General features: G+C 39.2%; 1 protein-coding gene across 3 annotated transcripts in view; it reads left to right on the top strand.

Moving 5' to 3' along the window:
• SYTL5 (synaptotagmin like 5) overlaps window positions 1-25,366 on the top strand; it is an 84,125-nt gene that overhangs the window by 8,204 nt on the left and 50,555 nt on the right. For all 3 annotated transcript variants that reach the window (XM_039729498.1, XM_039729497.1, XM_039729496.1), the window contains exon 2: window positions 17,804-18,301. In XM_039729498.1, coding sequence (XP_039585432.1) covers window positions 18,183-18,301 — 119 coding nt within the window. In that variant the 5' untranslated portion in view covers window positions 17,804-18,182. The remainder of the gene's footprint in view (window positions 1-17,803; window positions 18,302-25,366) is intronic.

The raw sequence follows: 25,366 nt of genomic DNA, 5'->3' as shown, positions 1-25,366 counted from the left end.
AATGACAATTCAATTTCTTCAGCAGAGCTGTATCAGTTTATATTACAGGCTGGATTCTGTATTTAAAGCAGCTCAAACTGGGCTCTTTGTTCTCATGGACAGTTCTGTCTGGCACAATGGATGGGGAAAGTCCTTTTAGTGTCCTTCCAGACATGAATTTAAGTGGTTCATTCCCTCACACATGGACACTCAGCTATATGTGGGAACCCCTGCAGATCTGGAAATCTGCTGGAGGCTGGTAATTCTCAATCTTTCATGAAAACCCAAAACTAAGATGTGCATGCTCATGGGGACAGATTTTAATGTAAATCTTGACAATCAATCTAGGCTTTCCAAGGTTTGTGGCAGTTCTGCATTGGAAAAACATCTAAACTGAATTGGCTTGAGTAAGTTTTAGTCTAGAGTGAGTGTGAACAGAATGATTGTTGCAGTGACAATGGCTGAAACACAAAGGAAATAATAGCTTTGAGCTCCAGCAAAACCAGAGAGTTTTTCACAGGTCTAATTATTTCACCCTCAGAGTCCCTTTTTCAGCCCCTGGTACAATTGCTCTTCAATCTTTTATTCCTGTGGAGCACTAAAGACAGAATGACTACTTTGCCAAAATACTGCTACACCTACCCCACATTAAATAACTTTAATTATTTATGTGTCTAGAGACCTCAAGTAGGGTGAGAGAAGCTGTGACAAAATGGAAAAAAAAAGAAAAAAAAAAAAAACAAAAAGGGAGAGAAGTCATCCAAGTGGAAAACAGCAAAATAGTGTTTAAGGCTCACAACCATTAGCTGTGATATATTTCAGTGATGTTTCATGACCTGTGCTAGTGCAGTTTTTCTTGCTCTCTGAGACCAAAACATAAGAGCATTTACAGTATGCCAGAAAGTACAAACAGAATGGAGCAAATACTAAGGAATACTTTATTTTTCCTTCCCACAACTGTCCATAAATCAAAACTTAAATGAAACTGGTGCCCGTGTGCTTCCTTAGTCAAATTTGTGTCGGGACTGTTGCAATTCATAGACCTGATAGTCTAAAAATCAAAGCCAGCTTTCTAAATTCTTTAAAACATCCCAAACTGAGTTGCTTCTATTCTGATGCCCCAGGGTATTAGTCTTAGCTTTCAATGTCCTGTTCTCCCAATCTACAGTTTGATTAACTTTTGCACCATTTATAGTATTGGTTTAGAAGACAAAGTCATCAAAGGGATTGTTCTGGTGTGTAGTGTTTCTTTTTCTAACTAAGCAAATAGTCTCAGTTGTCCCAGAAGTTTGAATTTCTTTAGGGATGACAAACGGATGGTTGCAGAGGGATATAGATGGTTCTAGAAGGACAAAGATGATTATAGAAGCCTTGAAAAAACCTCCCTTCTGTTAAGAGTGAGAACAGGTGGAATTGACTCTTTTGGATGCACTGCAAGTGGCATAACCAACAATTCTTATAGATCAGGTTGCCCAATACCTCTTGCACATAGTATATTTTTCATTTTGTATTTATTTTGTGCTCATGGATGATTTTTGTTTATTTTTTGGGTCTTTTTTTCCTTCACATTCTTCCAAAACTTCCTGAATTTGACTATTGGGAAGTTTGTCTTGTACTTGTACTTTTTACTTGGTAGCTTTTGCAAGACTTATTGAACTTGTATGAGCTATGCCTTCCTCCACAAGCTTAAAATATGGTTTTAACCAGACAAATTTTAACAGCATCTGCAAAAAAATGTTCCCTGACAGAAAATGTTTCTTATCCTTTGAAGTCTGAAGTCCCTGTCTTGTGTATGAATTTGTGAAAATGGAAATGGTGTAGTCCTGTGACAAAGCAAAGCAATGTGGTGGGTTTATTTCCATGCTCTTTTCAGAATGTTCATCTAGAATATATCCCTAAGCATCAGGGTGAATATTGCAAAAAACCTAATTTTTGATAGGTAACATGACAGAGTTACTAGGAAATTGATCTTTTATAATGGAAAAAAAGCCTGGTTTTCCTTGGCATAACCTCTTGGACCAGGAGATGGAGTTCTCCCTGTGCTGGCTGCAAGCAGAAGCAGAGGGAAGTTGAGAGATTTGCTGTGGTATACATGTATTTCTTCTTTGTACCAGCCTGCTGTTCCTCTTGGAGGATTATCCCTTTCCATATTTTTGCATGGGTTTAGGAGTTCTCTTGAGCAGAGGTGAACTGATAATTTGCATGACAAAATATCACAGAACAAAAGCATTCAAGACACTTCCCAAGAATTTGGGGGTTTTATAGTAACATACATGAAAATTACTTGTATAAATGGAACTTTTATTTTAGAAATCCCTGTAATACATTGTTACTGAGACACAATCCACTGAAGAGTTGGAGAGAGCCAAGTAATTCTGAATTTGCCTTTAAATGAATTGTAGTGAGCTTTGTCTGCTACTACAGCAGAAGTGAATACATGAAAAGCTGATGAAAATTTCAGAGCTCAATACAAGAAAGATGTCAGAGTAGGTAAATTGGTGAATGTATTTTGAGACTAGTTTCATGGGATATTATATATATGAGCATGTATAAAGTGAAATATCATGTATTCCCCAGAATTCTGCTGAATCTGACAGTCTAAATCCTCCTTAGCCAATTCTGTGGCAGCAGGAAAGTGAGAAGTCTGAGTAATCTGTGTCAAAGTGGTCAGCTAATCTTCCTTCTGCAGGCTGGAGGGAATGTTCCAGGATCTAAAAGCATTCATACACTTCATATTCAATCATCTTCCCTTTGTCTCCTCAGCAGGTCATGAGTAATCTTCAGTTTGTAACAGCAATAAGGCCTGCACTTAGTATATCTAGGGGCAATGAATTCATTTATTAAATCAGTTTTAGTCCACACCTAGAGACCTGGAAATCTAATCGTGCCCCTCCTTTTGCCTTTGTGGGTAGCACATCCCTGTTCCCAAACATTTGGACTGTGTATAAGTAATTAAGCTTTTTATTTTGTTTTTATTTATTTAAACAGAATATTTTTGAGTGTCCTGGCTTACTCACTGCACAAACAATTGATGAGAACACCCCACATGTGAGATCATCTCAGTGATTAGACAGAGACAACCTCTCCTTTATCTGCCAAGAATCCCAGGGAGATTCTAGTCTGGAAAATCAGATTTTGCTTACGTGTGGGCAAGGTATCCTTGGCCCACACCATCTCCAAACCTCTTGTTTCTCTTGTATCCCTCTCTGTGTGATGGGAACACCTCTGCCCTGAGCTGTGGGATGGGTGCTTCTCATGCACTTTGTGTTATTTGGAAGGGTGGGATCTGCACAGGGAAACTGCACCTAGGAATTGAGCTCCCTGGTGGGCTGTGAACCAGGGGAAATGTTCAGGTGTGATGCTGCAAAGCAGATTTTATCTTCCTCTTATCTCATCTGACAGATGTGTAATGAGCTGACCAGATGTGTTTGTTGACGACTGGGGAAAAGCTTTTGGGTTGCTGTGAGGCAAACTGAACCATAAAGGAGCTTAAGGTGGGAGTGGACTGAATCTTCTGGAAGATATTTGAGAGCTCTGCATCTCTCTGATGGTAAAATTGCTCTTGAGAAAGGAAGAATGGAATGTAGAGAAATTAAGTAATTTCTATAGTGTGTCTGTTTATTAGTTTGCCAGATCTATTGATAACATTACCAGAACACACCAAAGTTGATAATGTCTTGGTTGGAAAATCCAATGATCCAAAGGGTAATCCTTTCTGTAGAAGAGCACAGTTCAACCTGCAACCCCTTTCCCTCCCTGTGCACCAAAACAAAGTGCTCAAGCTGTAATTTAATTCAAGGAAAGCTTAGAATTTTGTTGTTGCTGTTAATGGAGTGGTGTTCCCTGCCTGAGCACCACAGGTTTCCCTGTGGTAGGAGACCTTCCTGAGCATGTTGTGTGCAAACAGCCCAGCATCCTGTGGTCTCTCTGTGAGTGCTGCAGTTCGTGCTGTGTTTGACCTATGGGCTGGCACAGCTGCACTGCAGAGCTGTGCCATCAAACTGGCTGCTAAACAATGCTGAGCTCAACCAGAATGTTCTTCCATCTGCCATCCTGAATTGTTTGGTAATGTACTTGGCTTCTCTTTTTAGGAGGCTATGCAGTAATGCTGCAGGTAGTTTATTTTATAAGAGATGAAAGAGTGGAGGCAGAGGCTGAGAATCTGAATATGTTCGTTAAAACATGGCTTGGATTTTCTAGGACACACTAAGAAAAGTAACTGCCCTTTCTAAAGGTGATCTGTTATTTCAGAAATGTCTTGCAGTTTTCTCAGGAACAGACTAAAGTACTGAAGATAATGCTGTCTTCAGATATTATTTTCAACAAGTATTTAACACTGAATTACCTCTACAGAGAGATTTCAGGCTGATAAAGGGATCAGGTTAGCCTCTCTTGTTTTGGGTTTGGTCTGTAGGTTTTTGGAGTAAATTTGAAGCAGCTGAGAAACTTCAATGATCTCTTTCCAAGTACAATCCCCTCACACTGGAGGAGGATATTTTATTCTTTCAATGTGCTTTTACTAGCCTGAGGTGTGTACTTTACAAGGCTGTGCTTCTCATTCAATAAATCATGTGTGCCAAAGACAGAGCTACATTAGTTATGTTTAGCTTATTGTATTTTCAGTTTGTAATGTAGGCCTTTCCTGCATTTTACTGCTTGCTCTTGTTCATTATGCAGCCCTAATAACATTCTTTCTGACTTCAACATTTTTGCTTCATTTTTGTATCTTTTAAAAATCTTATGAGAAAAAGCTTATAGAAATATATATCCCATGGTGTCCTCTAAGAAGATGCTGTCTCACAGCTGGAAAGGACATTTAGCTTCCATGACAGACTTTCTCAGTGTCTCTTACTAATCTGTGTGGGAATTATTATGCTTAGAATAGTGCTGATGCTTGTGAACAAATGTTGTAGAGAAGAGTTTCAGATTTCTAGTCGATTTTAGACACTCTGATGAATAGGGATATGGAAATATAATCTTATTATTTGTAACTGGTTTTCCAGTTTATCTGTTTTCCTGTTCACATTCACTTTTTGTTAAACAGTCATTGCTCTACAGTTCTGCACTGGTGTGCATATGTTAAAAAATACGTAAAAGATAAATATGGGGGAGTTCCCCTTTAAAAAAATATGTTTGTGGCTTTTTGGAGGGGGAAGTATTTGCAAGGGAACAAGTGACGGATCTCTGTTCCCTATAACAAGGTGAAGAATTTTGTACTTCAGGGCAAGACACGCAAACTACCATGTATCCATGAGTTTCTTGAAAATAATGTGGGATTATGGATACATTATATACTTGAAAAATCAGGCTGTCTGTAAATGGAGTGTCCAGATATTTTGATTACCAAAGTGTTTCCCTTCCTATCCTGCTATCAACTTACAGGATTTTGGTTTTCTAAATAAAAATTAATTTATCAAAATTGTTACATAAAGATCGGTGTTTGTACACATGAATACAAGTAAGATACAAAAGCTGAAGTCTTCTATTAATTCTATATTCAGGAATGAAAAAAATGCACCACTAATGAGACATGGGCTTTATGCTGAATGGTGGAACTTGGAAGAAATTTTGGGCAGCTGCCTTGCCATTATCTTTCGTGATTGTTGAATGGAACAGAAATCCTGCAGAAAACAAGATTTGTGGTTGTGTGTTTTAATCTTTTCATACTGCCAAGTGAGCTGAATAAAAATTGACACATTTTTAAGATGTTGAACAGTTGAAAGCCTGAGGTAGTACCAAAAGCTGTGCCTAAGACCTTGTGACTTACAGGTTTGGTTTTGTTTCCTGAAGAATTCCAGGAATATCATTCACTATAGAGCAACAATTTCTTAGGGGCATTGTGCATACACACACACACACACAAGCTCAATTGCTAAAAGTTGGAATATTACTGATTTTCACGAGTGGTAAAGGTAAGAGTTGCTATAGACTATTCACTTAGAATGATCAGAAAGTGTTTTTGTTAAGATGCCTTTTTTGTTTGTAGTTATTTACTCTGGTTTCTGGAAGCATTCCTTTAGGGGCTTTAAGTTAAAGAGGAAAAGTGTGTTTGAACTTGCTGGTTTGCAGTAATCATAGAGGAAAAACTAAAGATGTAGAGAGAGTCAAAACCATGGACCTTTTTAAAACTGGGGAGGCTTATTCTTCAGTCATAAAATAACAGAAAAAGAAAGGTTTGAGGGGACCCAAATGGTTGTCTGTCCCCAAAATGCTGCTTGTAGGAACACAGGGCAGTATCCACTGGGGAGTGGTGCTCCAAAACCAACAGACTGGAAAGATCACTTGATCTATTATGGAATAAATCACCAAAAACACAATCAGTCTTTTTCTCTCCCATAGTCATGTCTATTTATCATGTAAGGAGGCTTTTTTGGTTAGATTATCTTGGAATACAAAGTAATCTGCCCCTGACAAGGTGCATTTTGGAATCCTTTTGAGAGGAATCCCTGCCAGGCTGAGAGCATGGGCTGTGTGCAACAGCAAGCTGGTACACTGACTGGGAAAATAACAAAACCTACCCCAAATCTCTGCTCTGAATGAGTCAGTGATTGAATAGATAAATCTTATTAACCTTTCAATAGTCCCGTGTGTCCTTATCACTCCTATGCACTCCTTGAGGGCATCTATTAAACTATAGCTGCTGCACATGGTATGTAAGGAGAATGCTCAGCTCTGGAACATGGGTATCTAGCACTGGATCACTGGAAAAAATGTAGCCCTATTCACACTGAAAATTATTAACCAGGATTCCATAAATATATCCTTAGCACTTAAAACCTGTTCTGGTAGATGAGGAAGTTGGCTTTACAGTGAAGTTGTGGTGGGATGAGTGCTGTAGGGTAGCAAGAGGCAGCACCAATGGCAAGAGACAGCACTATCAGCAGCTCCTGACTGTGTCCCAGCCATCCTGGAGGTGTTTATTCCAGGTGAGGACATGGGGCCACCATCCCTTCTGGGCTGGCAGACTTTGGTTGCCTTCTCTGTGCACACTGACCATCAGAGAACTTGTTCTGTTCTGCAAGATTTTTCATAGATTTTCTGTTGGGAGTGTGCATCCGCTGTGTTTGCTGTCTCAAATCTTGACCACTGGGTAGTTTAACCCTCACATAATGACGAATTTGGTATCATTTCAAGTGTCATAAGCTCTCTTTATTGCAAGTGTAATTAAAAGGCTGAAACACTTATTATGCAGATAGCTGCAGTAAATCTTGGCCAAAAGGAGGCAGAAAGATGCTGCAGAAAGGTCAAGTTGTGATTAATACCCTGTGAATGCAGCTCTGTGCAGTCTTTCTCCTAGTGTAATTTCTTTTTTCCCATTTCACCTAAAAGCTGGTGACCCAGTAGTAGTTGCCTGTGCCCAGCACATGTTCTTCTGGAAATGTGGACAAAGAGCCCTAGGACGGACAGACAATCTGGAAGTTCACTTCCAGGTTCTTGAACTCTTTTTCTTCTGGTACCACTGGAACTACACATCTATCTGAAAAGAGAGAGATGTGTATGGTATGTATGGTATGTATGGTATGGAAATGAAGAGAACCTGTAGTGAAGAGACATGATTAAAGGTGTGTCTGTGCTGGAGTAGGAGCTGCTTCTTGAGAGCTTCTCCCAGTAGTAGTTGCCTGTGCCCAGCACCTGTTCTGGAAATTTGGACAAGTAGTCCTAGGACGGACAGACAGTCTGGAAGTTCACTTCCAGGTTCTTGAACTCTTTTTCTTCTGGTACCACTGGAACTACACATCTAGCTGAAAAGAGAGAGATGTGTATGGTATGTATGGTATGGAAATGAAGAGAACCTGTAGTGAAGAGACATGATTAAAGGTGTGTCTGTGCTGGAGTAGGAGCTGCTTCTTGAGAGCTTCTCTATCTTCCTGCTGTTTCTACAGCACCCACTACTATTATATTATGGAATTGCCTTGGCAGATCATCTCCAGAAGGGTAAATGAGAAAGTTTTTGATAAGGAGTAGAAGTTATCATAGTTTTGTGTGTATTAGATGCCATTTGTTTGAAAAATTCAGATTTCTGACAAAGACTGGTTGAGGCCTTAGGTCTCATAAGGTATTTCTTCTATGGACATTTGGCCTCTCCTGTCATGTTCTCTAAAGTGATCTTTAGCAGTTGCACCCAGTTCCCTCTGGTTTGGAGCACTTCCCACACAGTCATCCCTTGTGCAGCTCTGAACTTCATTCCTCCAGCCCTGTCCCTGGCTGCTGCTCAGTGACCACTGCTGGAGACTGTGCTGCCAAAGAGCTGTGATTGCTTTTTGTGTAAATTAGGCAGAAGCCAGACAGTCTGTTCAGCTGCACGGCTTTGCCTCAGGAGACATCCATCAGAGGCACTGGATGGGCCGCACTGCACGGGCAGAGCTTTAAAATGGCAAGGAAAGCCATCCCAGATGTTCCTCTGGCGAATAACAGTGTTTTCAGAGGAATCTGCCGCTTCTCTTTGTCATACAGTGAGTGAAAAAGGATGCTGCTCTGTGCCTGCTGCTGGCAGACAGTCTACACAGGCTGTTGCTGAAAGGGCTCCATGGGTTCCTTGGGGTCCTGAGGAGATCCAGCAGCAGAGCCCAGCTCCTTTCTCACTGATCCAACTCTGCTCCTCAGCCATAAACCACACATGGCTGCTCCCCACAAACCATCTCCTGCCTTTGGGCTGATCAGGATAGACATTTAGACATTTTGTTGTAAATCTCACCTTGGGAAGCAGAAGGAAACTCCACATATGTCTGGCTGGAAGGGATCCTCAGGACTCTGACAGCTGATGCACAACCCAGACTTCAGTCACACAGCAGTGTCACCTGTGAGAATACATTTTCTAACCTGGTTTTTGTGGGGCTTTTTCCTACCTGCCACAAGAATTTTGGAAAATTATATTCTTATATATGCAGACCCTCTAACCATGTTCATTTTGAGGCAGATACTCTGGAGGAACACACTGATGCTTTATTTGCTTCTTGTAGAGAAAAACATTGCAGCATTGTATTAAATGGAAAACAAAACAAGGATCCAAGCTCATCCCATTCTCTGATTAAGCAGTTTATACTCTCTGGTAGGTGTCTGGACAAGTGTCCTTGTGAACAGCCCTTTTTATGCGGAAAGTGAGAAGTAGGACACGTTTGCTCACATGTTTTGCATGCCTGTGTTTGGGGCAGTTGTGCTTCATCCCAGTCACAGTCAGTGGAGAGAAATGGGTGCTACCAGACAAGGGCTCCTCTGACCTTTGTAAAATGTTCCTGTGAAGATGAGGTGAGCCATGCCCTGGAAATGTCTAGTTCTCTCTGTTTCTTATAGAGAGAGACTGGAATGATTAGGTCAGAAGAAATTAGAGAAATCATAGACTAGAGTAATGGTTTGAATTAGAAGGGACTTTTAAAGATTGCCTAGTCCAAAATCCACAAACCATTTTGATCTCCACCCCTACCCTGCACAGGTGAATCTCCTAAGGACTTTTCACACCTCTACAGAGAGAAGTCATATAATGAGATACCTTTGGTAAGTGTGGAGATCAAACTGAGTTCTTTTCATTAAAATACAAGTCCTGTTGCTCTGTTAAACCAAATAGAAAGTCACTGCCAAGAACAGTGTAAAATGAGTGTTACTACACCACACGGTTGTGGCAGAAAGGCAAATGAGCACTTGGCGTCAAACAGGCTGAAATAATGGAGAACTGAGTGTTTCATCTCCTACAGACACACTGCACATGCACCTTTCCTCATTCCAAGCACTCACACACCAGGTCTGTGTTACCTTCTCCCCAAGCCCAGACGGGTTTGGAAAGGTTTGGTGGATGCCTTTCCAAAAGGCTCCTCTTGTAGATTCTACTTTCCTCTTCTCTGACTCTGCAGCAGTTCCTCAGCAATCTTCCTGCAGTCCTCTTGCAGAGCTCAGAGAGAATTTTGGTTTGCTCATTAAGAAAGCAAAATCAGTAACAGATTTTTTTTCAAGTAGACTAAACGTCAAATGAATCATGAGTTTTTCTGCAAAATGAAATGTTTGCTGAAGGGAAGGCACTTCCTTTGGAGTACTCTTAGTTCAGCAATTTAATGAAAGCATTTGAATTTGAAGATACAAACAGATTTCTATTGTGTATTTGAAGAACCATCATCCATTTCTGTGCAACATTGCTGCTGTTTTTTTGTGAGAAAATTCTGATGGGGGGGAAAAATCAAATAAACCTGTTGATATTTCAGTCACTTGTTGCAGTTAAAATAAGCAAATATTTTTATGAGGGAGTCTTGTTAAGAAATGAAAACAGTTTACTTGTTCTACCAAGCATTTTCTAATTCATGTCAGATGAATCTTCCTGTAACAGGGCTGCAGTACAGACCAGTGCCCCAGGGATCTCACAACACCTGATGGTGTCCCAGTGGAGACAGGGAATGTAAGGATGATGAATAAAGTTTGTGACCAGATCTGTAATGGACATGAGAGGGGTTTTTGGGTGTCCTGTGTGAGCTGCTCCATTCCTGTGATCCCAGTGTCAAACACAATCATGTCATAGCACAATAGTATCAATTTAACTTCTCCTGAACTGTGTTGATATTGTAAAGAAACACTGGTAGTTAGAAAAAAGAATTGGGAATCTTCCTGGCATTGTACTTTCTTTCAATTTCTACAAGAATTCAATGCAAACAAGTTTTTTCCTGCTCCCAAAACACCATGTCTATTTTAATGTGGGGAAAGGGCACTACAGATTTTTAGATTTAAACAATTGATAAATTTTCTTGTCTTAGTTAAATTTCATAATGGAAAGTCTTGGTTAAATTAATAATTTATGTATTAAGCAAAATGTGTAAGGTCAAGATTAGAACTTGTTTTACAACTGTGTATAAATCCATCCTGTTCTAGTCTTCAGTTTACTTCTTCTCTTTCCATTTCATCACAGAAAGTATAAGGATGCAGGGATTAACTGACATGTATTAAGGTAAAGTTCAGTGCTGAATGAATTGCTGCCTTCTCACACACTGTGACTAAGTAATAAGACTGAGATGACTCAAGCCCTAACTCATATTTTCATGGCTGATCTCACATTGCACAGATGCTATTTGCTTAACAACAGCAGAAGCATTTTTCCTTCGTCCATTCTTTGATTCAGATCTGTTTGGTTTCTTTGATTTGGCAAACTGACACACTGAATTTTCTTTCCCTTCTTGCCCTGGGAAGTGTCTTCTTTTCTGGCTGAATACTCAGCCAGGAAGGTAAACTATATTTACCCAATGATGAGTAAAACAAAAGAAAAAGGTTGCCGCCCTATTGTGTCATTCTTCCCACTCCTTGCCTACTGGTTGTAAATAAATTATTTTAAACATTACAGATTCCCCTGAATCTTCTCTTAATATAGAAAAGATTCTTAGATGTTTGTTTATTCCAAAGCATCTCTGAAGGAGTTAAATTCTTTCATTGTTTTGTAGGATCTCTAGGGAGCATGAGCTTATGTTCACAAATGAAGTTCCTGGTGCTCTCTCTTCCTGTGGCTTGCTCTGCCCTTGATCCCCTGCCTGAATGGCTGCTGTGTTTTACCCAGTTTGAAAAATCAGCCAAGCTTGTTGGGGTGGCAGGTAGCAGTGTCTCCAGTGAGCTTTCTCTGGGCAGTGCTGCTCCCTGGTCCTGGGGGTTGTAACCTGGCTGTGCAGTTGCATGAGCCTAAATTTCTACAGCAGGGAAACAGAAAATATAATTTATTATTTGAAAAATGCTTTTTTTGGTGTGTTAATTTATGTTTTTTATCAGGGCTGAAAAACAATCAGAGGGAGACCTGTAGAAGGAGCAATGTTTAATGAATGGTCAGGTTGTCAGTGCTGAGCTTAGTCCTAGCTCTTTTATTTGTACAGTCAGGCAGGTTAATTTACTGCTTTCTTACACAGCAAGGTCTGCTCCATAGACTTAATGAGCTTTAACATTATTGCTTTAGTCTTTAAACACTCATGATTTTGGTTTTGAAATATTATTACAGTAATTGTAGAAATTAGATATAGCTCGCAGGCATTGCCTGTGCTGGCAGAGATCTGCAGTCCTGTAGGGAGGGACACAACAGCTCTGCCAAGACTTTTCCAGACAGCTGGAATTGTGCCCAGCCTAAAAAATGGACTGCTTCTGAATCCATTGCGTTTGTTTGATTAACAAATCTGAGTTTTTCTAATTACTCTGAAGTCAAACACTCTCATACTGCACAGTAGACATAAGGAATCATATTTTCAGCTTCTCTCAGCCTGTGTTCATTCCCGTGCACTGATACAAACCTGTGCTTTCAATGACTCTTCAAACAGTGTTGCTGTCACTCAGACATGATCCTTTCTTTATTGCAATACATGATTCCCAGTTCATAAGTCTTCCAGCTCTTACCTCTAAAGGTCCTTGAAGATTGCTCTTAACCAAAGAATCTGCTGACTATTTACATTGTAATACTGACCAGAGCTCTCACTCAGTCTAATCCATGTACAACTAACAAAGATCATGTTCAACAAGTGTGGCTGGGTTTTCCTTTCTTGCCATTTGACTTTGGTGTCTTGACTGGCTCTATCTCACCTTACAAATGTGTTGATTTTGTGCACTAAGCATTTCCTGGTCCTTCAGTACCTGTTGGCACTTGGTTTGCTCACTGGGCGTGTGCCCTCTGCAAATACATTGCTGGGAAGTGAAGCTGGTTTTTCTTGCTCCTGTTCATGGCATTCTGCAAGCAGCATGCTTAAGTAAGAGCAGGAGAAACCAAGCTGGACACTACAGTTTAAGCATGGTAAGATTTACATTTGTTCATTTTTATGTCTTCCTGCCATTTTATTAGAATTAATGTTGGCAGCCCTTCCCCTCCTTCCTCCATCATTGGCTTACATATGCTTTGGGCCCCAGAAAAGAGAAAAATAGCTGTGGATGTGGACCATGCTTTGGTGGCTGCCTACTGATGCCACCTTAGTTTTGAATTTTACTTCAGACCCCCATGTGAATGAACTCAGCGTACATAGGATTTGTGTGTTTTAAGCAGCACATGTATGATGTGTGCCTCTTTTCATTTGAGTGCTGAAGCTGTGTGCACTGGATTTAGATTCACTATGCTGTGATCTACAGTGCCAGCACTGAGCTGGGAGGTGGAACCTGTGGCTTCCTGAAGCATAGGGAAGAGTCAGTAATGCCATTAATCCTGTTCCTGTGGAGTTTCCAGCCAGGCTGTGGTACCTCCTGCAGCTTTGGTTCAAGCAGTGATTTGTGCCTTGTCAGGAGATGATCCATCTCAGCTTCCTAAGTGGCAAAAGTCAATTACAGCCACCACATCATGTTGCATTCAGCTACTCTTGTTAGGAATTTCCTCACCAGTACGAAGATACAGTTTGTGCCTATCCTAAATACACCCATGCTAGTAAATACATGCAGTACAAACAATATTTCTCTGCTGGCAAAGAATTTCCTGCCAGCAGTAGGTGGAGGGTCTGTCACTCAAGCAATGTGAGGCAGTGCTGTAGTTCCTGCCCCACTGCAGTCAGGGCATGTGGAAAATGTTGCCTCTGTTGCTGAGTCACTAAATTGCTCCAGGTCCTGGCTTCCAGCTAAAGTGAACATAATGGTTCAGCAGTGGGAGCAATTTCTTGCACCAGGCAATTTGATGACGGAGCCATTGAAGAAAAGAGGATAATTCCTCTCCCTTCATCTTGAATCCTTTCAGCTCTGTCCTTAGAGAGCAGGATGCATCTCCTCCTTCCCAGGAAGATGGGGGAGAGGTGGAGCAGAGGTGTTTTGGAGTGCAGATGACAGCTGTCTTGCTGGGCTTGGGGGGATGCCTGTAGCAGGAACATTCATGGTCACTGTGCCTGTGGTAACTGCAAACCTGATTGAAGTGGATTCACCATATTTTATTATTCACCATAATTCCTGTGGCTCTGAACTGATGTCCCTCAGGGAAGTTCAGTTTTGGGGGTGTTGCAATTGTCACAAGCAATTGTGTGGCTAGAGTTAGCAAAAATAAGTGGTGTGTTCTTCCACACTGTAAAGCATTTTTTCTGCCTTTTTTGTGTTGTTGTTTATTTTTTAGGCAGTCCTTAATTCTTTTGTCTTGGGAGGGTGAGCAAATGCTCTCTGGATAGGTATAGCACCTGTGTGCAGTGGATGCAGCTATATGCAGGATAACTGTACCTTTTTATCAATTTTTTGTCTAATTTTGCTGTCTTATGCTAATTAGTGCACGTTATTTCTAATGTATCTTCCCTCAACAATAGCTTCAAAGAGTAAAACTCCATTCTAGAGAAACATTTCTATGTGGGTAAGAGAAGTGGCAAAAGCATTGGGGAAAGTCTCACTGGGCATCTCTTCTACCCTCCCCATGAGGCAAGGGATAACAACCACCTGCTTGAGAAGCTCCCTTCCCTACAGCCATGGAATTATGTCACAGTGGAGCAGGAATGAAAGAAGTGTCTCCTTCCTCTGCACTTCTGATATCAGATCTTTGCTTTACTCTGACTTAAGAAATTAATGTTCTCTCTACATATTGAATGTGGATTAGAACAAAGCCCATCCTTTAAGGGGAGGCTTGCATTTTTACCAGTGTCTTAATTCACATTTTAGTGCTCCTCAAATGCTCTGTTTGGGAAATCTTCACTCTAGGATGAAAACAACTTCATTTCCTCATCAGCCCCAGGGATGCTTAATAAAACATCACAAGTCTGTTAAAAGGAGCACTGTCACCTCTTAAAGGCTGGCTGGCTGGTTTTGTTTTTGAGCCCTAGGTTGATTCATGATTCAGCTTTTGTCAGCTAATTTATTCTAGGCCATTTAGAAGGAGAGCAAAAGTAGCACAGGAAAGAAGAAGAGCAAATTTTCCTATTAAGTCTTAATTTGAAATACAGGCCTGGTCTCTAATAATGTGTTGTGTAAAGCAGGGAAGTCTTAAGTGGTAGATTATTAAAACCAGTATCTCTTTATTCAGTAGTATTCTTTCCAATAGAGCAAATGTTCCTGCAGGTTGTGATGTCATTGCTCTCCTGTTTAAACACTACGTGTGCCACAGAGGTGCCCAGCACTCACCACAGAGGGCAGGGGGCCAGACCAGGTGGTCTCCTGTGTGGTGGGGGTGGTTTTGGCACATCTTGTACCAGTACAAGTCAGAACAAGCAGCAGTCTTTAGAACTCCAACCCAGAGTTTGTCTAATTAGGCAGGAGTGATGGAAAATGCAGGACCAAGGATTTTTCACTAAATCTGCTTCCTTAGGGGTAAAGGTATCTGCAGTATCTTCTGTCCTAAAACTTAGCCAGTCTTAAAAGTTAGGCATGGGTAATAACGTCTAAGAATTATAAAAGAATTAGGAGAACCTGTTTTATGCAAAGTCAACTGCTGCCACTATTTCAGCTAGCCTGGGGTACAGAATATTACCTAGGCAGAGATCATGAGTGTAAGATGTTTAGAAGGAATCCTGTCTGAACAAAGAGGGGTTTGTCTTGAGGTATTTGCTGAAGTTTCATCAGGAAGGGTGTATCTGGTTAGGAAATCATATTTTTGAGTGGCAATTTCATAGTGCAGAAGAAAATGTGGAAGGTGAGGTGAGTCTGAATCTTACTGTCAATCATCTGGTAGGTGCACATGTGTTGGATAGGGGGCAGGCAGGAAAACTGGGATGCTCCAGCACCAGGTCTGTTACTGCAGCCTGAACACAAAACCTGCATTGCTGATGTGCTCAGTATGCTGGAGCTGTTCCCCCACCAAAGCAATAAGATAATTGTAGGATGCTGCTTCTTAACACTCTCATTGGTGGGGTTTCACGTCTTGCTAATACTGAGTATGAGACCATTAAACAGGCAGCCATCCTGGTTCTGTAGGAGGATTCTGTTGCTAATTGACAATGTATTTTAATCTACATAAAACTGGTTGAACACATAAGCAGGTAAAATTGTATTTCCTGATAGCTGCCAAATCCCTCTGTTAGGTGATAAGGACAGTTAAAATCTGCAAGGTTTTGTCATAGATGTGGCTGAAGGATAAATTGCAAGGAATGTTCAGTAAAAAACAGAAAGAAAGCCACACAAACCATTGTGAATAGAATTCAACTTCAGTAGATTATAGCCATTCTATAAGAATAGAATCTACCGTAAACATATTCCTGTTAATGTGGGTAACATGAATGTAATTTATGTCTATCTCTCCATCTGATAAATTTCATAATGCTCTGCATTATTCTTTCCATTGCAAACTCTGATGTAGTTTCTGTTGTCTTTGAAATAAGACTGTAATGATTTCTAGTCCAGATTCACAGAGTTCACCATAATTCTGTTGCCAGGGTGAGATACCAGAATTTTGTTGAATAGACCACTGTGTTTTAGGATTTCTTCCCTGTAATAAACTAAATTGAATGATCTTTCAGCTGATTTACATCTGGCCAGGAGTGTGTAGCACTCTCTGAAATTTTGTCTGACTTTTCTGACAGTTTGTGGTCTCATCACTCTTACCAGTGCTTAGTTCTGCCCTGGGCTCCGTGTATTTGACCCTCCAGGTGACAAATGAAACAACTGGATTTCCAATAATGGCTTTAGAAATTTTGGATGTTATGTGTGCCTCACTGCACTGAGAGAAAAAAATCTCTCAGGACATTCAAGGATCAGCAACACACTTAGCAAAGGGAATATTTGAGGCTTTTGTCTGGTCTGATAGGAGTACTAATCTCTTTAGAGTTAAAAGAAAAGCTGAGAAGAAATTACCAGATGTCAAGTTAACCTTATCAAGCAGTTTTTATCTTCCCTAAATTCCCAGTGCCAGAATATCTCACAAAGTACAGTGTTCTTGGCAGCCTGCTTGCCATCCCACTACACTGGAATTCTGCAAGACCCCTGCTTACCTGTAGCACATCATCAACCCAATAATGGGTTAATGAGAGATAGTTAATGAGAGATAGTTTTCAAGACTTTTGTTGTCCTGAATTTCTGATTGTTTCACTCAGTCTTTCCCCTTTACCTCTTGGCTTTCTATTTCCAATAAAACCTGGTCCTTTTTTCCCAGTTAAAAATAAGGAATGCCTGGGAAAATAATACTCCATGTCACCCATGCTGCCCCTGCAAGGAAAATCAGCAAACAGAATTTCAGAGCTCTTTGACCAGACAAACAATGACTCTGTGAGATTTGTGTTGATGCCCCATGCTCCCCAGTCTGCTGGTGTTATGATCTGGCTGGGTTAAAAGTGCTTTCACTAGGCATTTTTGTAAGCAGTTCTAGGAAGAACCTGACCTTCTTGATAATAACAAAGAAGAGTTCACATGTTGGATTTCTTCCTTTTACTTACAAGTAACTTGATCTTATGGTATGAATAGAAACACCTTTTCAAGAATTGAAGAACAAATTTAATGGTCCAGTATTGGGGGTTTTGGTGTGTGTATGTGTGTTGTTTTTTCCTATTAAAATAGATGCAGAGAATCAAAGAATATTTTTCCATATGTGTTTTTATTACTCTAGTTGTTGTATATCTAAGACAGCAATCTAACCAAAAGTATTTATGTTTTGCTTGTTTCTCAATTTTCAGTAATAAGGTCAAAACTGGCACTTCTGATTTGTATTTCTGCTTTGCAATGACTTGTGTGCTTCAGTTTGTGTATCACCTTCCTGTCCTCTTTTCTTCCTGAATGAAAGTGACCTCATAGTTGGATCTGTATTGCAGAAACAATGATATTTTTTACTCTTTTCTTAGGAAAACCCCCCTAACTTTTATGCCAGTTGTGTTTAAGTAGCCCCTGAGACAACCTCATAAGTCTGTAGGTCATTCTTCAGTGGCTTCCAAACCATTGATAGATTTAATTTTTGTCAAATCAGACTGATGGTAATTTCAAAATCACCCACACAATTTGTTTTGACTTTCAGGTAGTTTGATATAAACATACCCAGTGATTTTGTGGCTCCAAACTACAATTATTCAGGAAGCTGATTCTGCAGCTGCAGTGGATGAAATCTGAAGGCTTGGAGTGAGCATCAGCCAGGACCCAAGGGCCTTCAATAAACAGGAACATGACTGCCTTTCCCAAGCAAGAAACAAAGGAGGAACCTTTATTTCTTGTGTAGCTGGAAGGAAAAGCAATACAATCTTGACACCCAGTTAATTTAAAGAAGCATTTTTCAAAATACCTCTTGACTGCGTGGATCTTGTAACTCTGCCACAAAGGTGCCTTTGGACTTGTGCAAATAAATCATTGCAGTATTGATTGGGCAAAGTGGTCATTGCTAAAGTGGCTGTGGAAGGACCATGACAAAGCACTTGGAGATCATCAATTTGTCATTTCTGTTGGAACACGAAAGGGAAACAATATTGGGAGTATTGAAGAGAGATGAGTACTTGAAAAAAGTTGAAGATAAAAGAATCAGGTAACCCTTTTTGTTATTGCTTTTGCATATGTGCTTGGTAGATGTTTTTGTGGTACCTAGTGAAGGTTTTCTATGTGCCTCATACAAGGATAAGTGCTACAAGATGACATTTAATTGTAAGTTCAAGTAAAATCTGTTAAAAAGAAAATTACTTGCTAGTATGGTTCTCAGTAAACAAAAATCATGCCCATTGCTTCAAGACAAAAGTATAAGAAAGATAAGTGCAAAAATACACAACAGTGTTTTTTAAATTTCAGATTTGTGTAAATTTAGTCTGGTTTGGCTGAATTTCCCCCTGTAAATGGGAAGTTTTAGTAAGGCTCTTGAATTCTTTTCCTCAGAGAGGAGCTGCACACAGAGCCTGTCTTCAGAGCAGACTGAGGGACAGAAGTTTGGAAGATGTCAGAGGGAAAGTTGGCATCTGCCTCTGTTCAGGATTACTACAGCATGGGACAAATGCATGATGGTGTCCTTCTTTCTGTCGTGGTGCTTACCACAACAGAATAAGGAGGAGGGACACTTCATTTTTCAAATTACTTAGATTTACTAATAAATAAAATTTAAAATCTCAGGGGTTTATCTCAAAAGACACTGTTGGGAGAAGTAGAGTCTCAGGGTATTAATATAACCCATGTGTTCTTTTTCTATTCAGAAAAGTAAAAACCAAATTTCCGAGAGCAATGTGAGGAGGCAGGCTGAGTCAGCAGTTTTAAAAAGCTCACTTTGAGTTAGTTCAGCTAAGCATCAGTTCAGGAAAAGTCCCTATGCTTTTCAAGTATGGTTTGGCTGCTTCATTTCACTTGCCCCCACAGCCCTTTTGAAGTTTCATACAGTGTTGGTTCTGAGAAAGAGGCTTAGTGTGGATGGATGGAGCATTGGTGCTGGTGAGGCTGCTGAATATAATAAATGACAGAGGGAAAATTTCCAGCCTTTGCTGGTTTCTGTCCATGAGTCCCAAGGCCAGGCTGCATTGTTCTTCCCTTTGATTTTCTAAAAATATTTTAGGCATTGTGCAAAGACATTTTAAACATTGCAAAGGTGTATGTTCAGCACCTGCTGAAGCTTCTACTGTTTAAAATAATTATTTGAAAATTAATGAAAATTAATGGAAATTTAATTAATTTCCATTATTTGGAAATCTATGCAGAGTTAGCCACAGGTTTTGAAGGCTTTTCTCTTTCATCTGAATCCAGTCTAAGTGCAATGCCCCTGTTGGTGTGCCATCCATTACCTGGGGGAGCACAGTGGCTCATCTGAAAGGAGGGACTGAAAAATTGTGTTTCTTTAAGGTAGTGTGGGAAAATTAAAAATTTTATCTCCTTAATTGTTTGTGAGATGAAAAAGAAAACAGATGGAGAACTGTTTGTTCCAGAGCATTCTGCTCTGTTTAGTAATAAAATTAAAATTTCAAATAAATTCTTTTGGTTTCCTGAGGTGGTGGCCTTGGAAATGTGTGATGTGCCAATAATCATCTGTCAAAGGCATCAGTATAAAGTATATCAGATCACTGGATTCATAAAGCCCCTGAAAGCTTTTTTCTACTATTGTCATTTCCCAATCTCAAATGGAAACTTGAAACTCCTGAGGTTTTGTGGGGGTTTTTGTTTTGTTTCATTTGATTAGTTTGGGGTTTATTTTGTTGATGGTTTTTTTGTTTTTGTTTTTGTTTTGTTTTGTTTTTTTAATATGATGTCTTAACCCTCCCAAAATTTTCTGCTTTTTATGGCATTGCTGGAATTCATTCTGCCAAATCTTCTGAGTCTGGGAACTTGCAGCACCCCTGGAGGGAGCAGTTCAGCACAGTTCAGTGAAGTCACAGGTGGCTTTGGTTTATCAGTATTTTGGTAAAAACGCCCCCTAATAAAATACTCAAAATCAAGCTAATCTGAAATAAAATGCTAATTAGAATAACTAATGATGCAATGTGGTGCTCATGCATACTTCTAGCACCTGTGTATGAACCAAAGGGCTTGGCATTTATTGTCACTAGACCATGCTTTTCCTGATAACAGTGGAATGTGGTCTATAAAAGATTTCCAGAATGTAAAAACTATAAGGAATTTGATAGCTAACTGCTTCCTATGAGACTTTTTAATTTTTCTTTCTCGGTACAACTTGGCAAGGATCTGTAATCATGGCTTATAAGCACACTTCAGGGGAACATTTGTTGTCTTTAAAATTCCATTTGGTACAATCTGTTATACACTTTATTGAGGTACTTTGCAGAAGAACAAGTCCCTTTTCATTTATTTTCAAGGCATTTTCCACTCTGGGAAGAAGCTTACTTGTACATTGTACTGAAGAATTCTAATTATCCTGTTCCACTCTTTCTGAATCTATCTTGACAATTGTTTTTTTCTCTTCCTATTAGTTTTCAAAAGACCTTGTAAATTAAAAAGACTTTTCTATTCATTGTGAAAGCAATGATAAATGCAAGAGGATGGTCTAATAATGAAATGGTTAAGGGTTGGTTTTACTATGGCTGCTCATACTCGTTTTCTGGAGTGCAGGTTGCTGTTCTTGTATTTTTGTTTGATTGACAATTATTTCACCCACATGAGAGAGAAACACAGAAGTCATCAAGTTCTTTTTCTGAGGTCTATTTTTGATAGTACAAATAATCAACCTCCTTAATAAAGATTATGATTTATGTTCTGAACTCTAAGTGTGCATCTTGCATGACGGGATGTTTTCTTTGAATGTTGATTTGAAGCTGTTATAGCTGTTATATATAGCTGTTACTTGTACAAATAACCTGCAGTGTTCTAAACATTGCTTTATGATGTTTTTGATGTCAGTTGAATTACCATCAGGTTTTTTTTCAGTTGTTAAGATTATTTGAGTAAAATCATTAATTCTTACCTTAACTATTTTCTTAGGCTTTGAAATACAAAGTTCCTTTCCATTCTTTATGGAGCATAGCTATGAATACCATGCTTTTACAGGAGATAGAGTAATAATTGCTGTGCTGAGAAAATTGCAGTTTTGTCCAAGAAAAAAGCTTTAATGAGTTGTTGTTTGAACCCCTCCCTCAGCATTTAGGTTGCCAGAGGATTTGTAAGAATTGCACCAGCCCCAGATCTGTATTGACAAAGAAAATTAGCATTTCTGTCTTTTCATCTGACTAAAATGACATCTTCTTATCAGTCCAAAGAGATCCATGGAAACAATTTATGGTATTAACTTCATTATAATATAGGAGAAATTTTTAACATGGATACCACCATGTGGTAGCTCCAGGCAAGTACCTTAGAAAAGCAGAAGTTGGAGGACTGGAATGGGAAGTGACTTGCCTGCTGAGTATACATTTGGATTTGTTTACAAGCACAAAATGGTTGCAGGATAACATATGTAATATGATTCATGGTCTGGGCTTCTGTAAAACTGCTTATAAATATTTGAAGGAGAGAGCCCTTGTTAAAGCACATTGGCCATCTGTGCCTGGAGGTTGCAAAGTTCCTGTCTGGCAGCCCAGTCATTTGTGAGGTGTGTTTAACACAGTCTAACACATTGCTATTTTTTGAATCAGAGGATTTTCCATCGAGGGTAGCTCCTACAGCCAGTACTCTAAGGGTAGAGGTGCCTGTTTTGCTGTCCTGTGTTCTTTGAGAACCACAGTCCTGCAGTGGTGAAAGCATTTCTCATGGTGATTAATTTTCATATGCTGGGAGAATCTGGTTTATTAAGGACTAGCAAGAAACCAACAGGGGATCTGTTTTGCTTTGATTTTTTTTTTTCAATCTTAGTAACCATTTCTATTTGAGAGGATAAGTAAGTGAGTTACCCAGAAAAAGTTTCATCTATGGAAGTTTGCCGTCATTATGATAGCCAGTATAATTTCAGTTCCCATGCTTCCTTTCTTTCTTTTCACTGGGCTCTGTTCTGCCATTCCTTATGCCAGATCTCTTTTTTTTTGCAAATTCATTCTTTGCTTGTCTCCTTGTGTTGTCATCAATGTGTCTCCATACTTGGGTATTCTTAACACAGTTTTTATCACTTTGATCTGCTACATAAACAAAATGTTAAAACCTGTGCTTATTAAGTAAGTACAAAAAATACTTCAGGTACTCATATTTTACAATCCAAGGAGACCTCAATGGAAGTTGGTAATAGCCCATTTCTTTTTGTGAATTCCCAAAAATATTTACTGTTATTTCCTGCATACTGTGCCAGATTGTGAAGGGAATCTTGGCTGAATTTGGAGAAGGTACTGAGAATCAATTTGGAAAGAAAATTGCCTTTCTTCCTCATGCTCAAGTATCTTGATGCCAGGTCCTGCACAGAAAAATTCTCTACTATCTAAGTTAGCAGCTGCACAGGTTCAGAACAAGGATGTTTCTATTTGTCTGTGCAAATTAATTCAATTTTTTTCCTGCCAAACTCTTTAATTATAATTGACTGAGGGAGGGAGAGGGTTGCCCTTCTTTATTTTTAATTCAGTTTTTTATGACCCATTGAACTCTGGTAATTTAGAATGGCAAAATAAATGTAGGTAGGCTTGGATTATACTGCTCTACATCTTCAGAGGAAAAAGGGTTTTGAAATGGGGAGAAAGAAGATCCAGGAGAAATCTGAAAATCAAACTCTGAAATTATGTATGCTATTACATTTAACAGTTTGGTTTTGGGTTTTCTTTAAAGGAGATGAGATAGGGTAGAAAAAAATTCAAAATAAAGTTTTCTAAAATCCTACTGTATTGTATTTGCGGGGTGCCCCAATGAAGGAAGGAATGATGAATTTGACTCCATGTTCTCAGAAGGCTAATTCATTATTTTATGATTCTATACTATATTAAAGAATACTAAACTATACTACACTATAGAATACAAAAAAGATACTTACAGAATGCTAAGAGAATAATAATGAAAACTAGTGACTCTTTCCAGAGTCCTGACACAGCTTAGTACACACTGGGCAATGAGACAAAACAATTCACACCAGAAACCAATGAAACAATCTCCAAACACATTCCAAAAGAGCAAAACACAGAAGAAGCAAATGAGATAATAATTGTTGTCTTTTTTTGTCTTTTTTCTCTGAGGCTTCTCAGCTTCTTAGGAGAAAAATCCTGAGTGAGTGAAGGGATTTTTCAGAAAATATGAATGTGACACTACTGAAATAGAAAAAAACCCTAACCCAAACCAGTCAGTTTGGTATTAAAGGAAAACTTACCTAGCATGAAGCAAGCAGATAATGTTTACAGAGTTAAATGAAATTATGGCATTCAATTAAGTGAATGGCTTGGGCAAAGAATGTCTTGCCTCTTGCACCAGTAGAGCTATTTTACTTTTGAGGGATAAATATTCTCTAGGGTAAAGCTTACTTTTAATAAGAAATGGATCTGTTAAGGCTTCTCATTGCTTCCTCTTCACAGTGTTATAGGGGTTTGAGAATATTTAATCTCTTGAGGCTGCATTTGTGAAAGAATCTTTGCTTCATTGCTTTCAGCATCCGTAGGGAAGGACCTGACTTCTTCAGGGATCCCTGTGCCTCTGGCAACTGTGCCAAGAGCTGTGAATTCTGGAGTCAGTTTCTTTGGCTGTTTTTTTGCTTTGTTCTGTTTCCTGCTGTATTTTACATTGTCCCTTTAGGCCCCCTTTGGAATGGGTCAGATTGAGACATTCAGTGTTACCTGGAATCCTGGTTATAGCAGAGCTCTTCTCCAACGTGCTTAACATATTTTCTCAGACAGTAGAGAGATCTTAATATAAATTTATAGTTTAGAAAAATGACTACATATTCTGTTAAACTTGGCAGAATCAAATTTATTTTTAATAGCTATCTTTCATCAAACAGCCATTGTAATAAAAGGTTTAGAAACTTCAATGAATGATAGGATTCTATTTCTCAGAAGCCTATTAAATTGACTTTTGCTGAGTTTTATTATCCCTTTCATATTACTAGGAGAAGATGGATAAAGATTAATTCTTGTTTAATGTTTGTGATTAAAACTATCTAACTCCTTTAAATATATTCCTTTAAAACTATGGGGAGTGCAAATGTTAGACTGGCACAAGGAAATTGGCTGTTTATAATCCAGCTGCTTCCTGCCCTGGGAAATAAATGTAGTGGGAAGTCAGTGCAGCTACAGGCTGCACTTGTTATCCCTTTTCAGTGCAGTGAAAGCAGTGCAGCTCAGCTGGGCTTGTTTAGGGACTGCAATGATGATGGATTTTTTCAAATTACTCACCCACCTCCTCTTGCTCTTCCTGGCCCTTGAGACAATTAATTTTTTTTTCTTAAGATATGAATGTATTTGTTGCAGTCAATCAGAAGTTCAGCTCAACAAATAACAGAGGGAATCTCAAATAAATGTTCATATGCAGTGTATCTGTCCATGCACTCTTTGCTTCTTTTTAAAATTTGTCTTTCTTGTTTGTTTAATTGAGTGGAGTAACTGTGGGTTGATTTCTTTTCTCTCAGCTCCCTGGAAGTCATCAAAGGCAATTTGTATTCAAAAATAAGAAAACAAGCACTTCTCAGAATTTCCACTGTTAGCAGATCAGTTATCACCTGATAAGAATTTTAGATTGTGTTTCACACAAACTCTAGGAAAAACTGTTGCAATCACCACTACTGAACAGTAGGAATAATGTCTTTTTAATGTCAAAGAACATTGATAAGTTTTTCAACACGTTGATCTCTAAGCAAACTATTAAAAAAAATGCTCTGTTTATTGTTTTGGGCCTATAGACATTTCCCAACTTTAAATTGGAACTATTTAAAACAGTTTTTGTGCCTAAAGATACTTCTAATAAGCACAAAAGGACCTGAAAGTTTCAGTGGGGAGGGAGAAGGCTGGAGTGGAACGAGTTCAGTGGAGGCTCTGTTTCATCCTTAGACACCTGGATGCAGTGCACAAGACACAGTGATTGTTGTCAAAAAGACGGCAGCTCCCAATAACTGCATGTTAAGTTCCTGTAATGCAATGGGTCAGGATTATTTATTGTTTTTTTCAGTCAAAAGAAGCCACTGAAAAGAAATCTGTTATGAAAAAATAAGCTTTTCCTTGTGCACAATATTCTAACCCTTTTGAGATTTAGGATTGACAATTTTTTGTCTTCT

Source organism: Passer montanus, unplaced genomic scaffold (genome assembly GCF_014805655.1).
Source record: "Passer montanus isolate IOZ18808 unplaced genomic scaffold, ASM1480565v1 scaffold69, whole genome shotgun sequence".
In the NCBI taxonomy this organism is placed as follows: Eukaryota; Metazoa; Chordata; class Aves; order Passeriformes; family Passeridae; genus Passer; species Passer montanus.
Note: the sequence above shows the minus strand (reverse complement) of the source record. Positions and strands in the feature narration are given on the sequence as shown.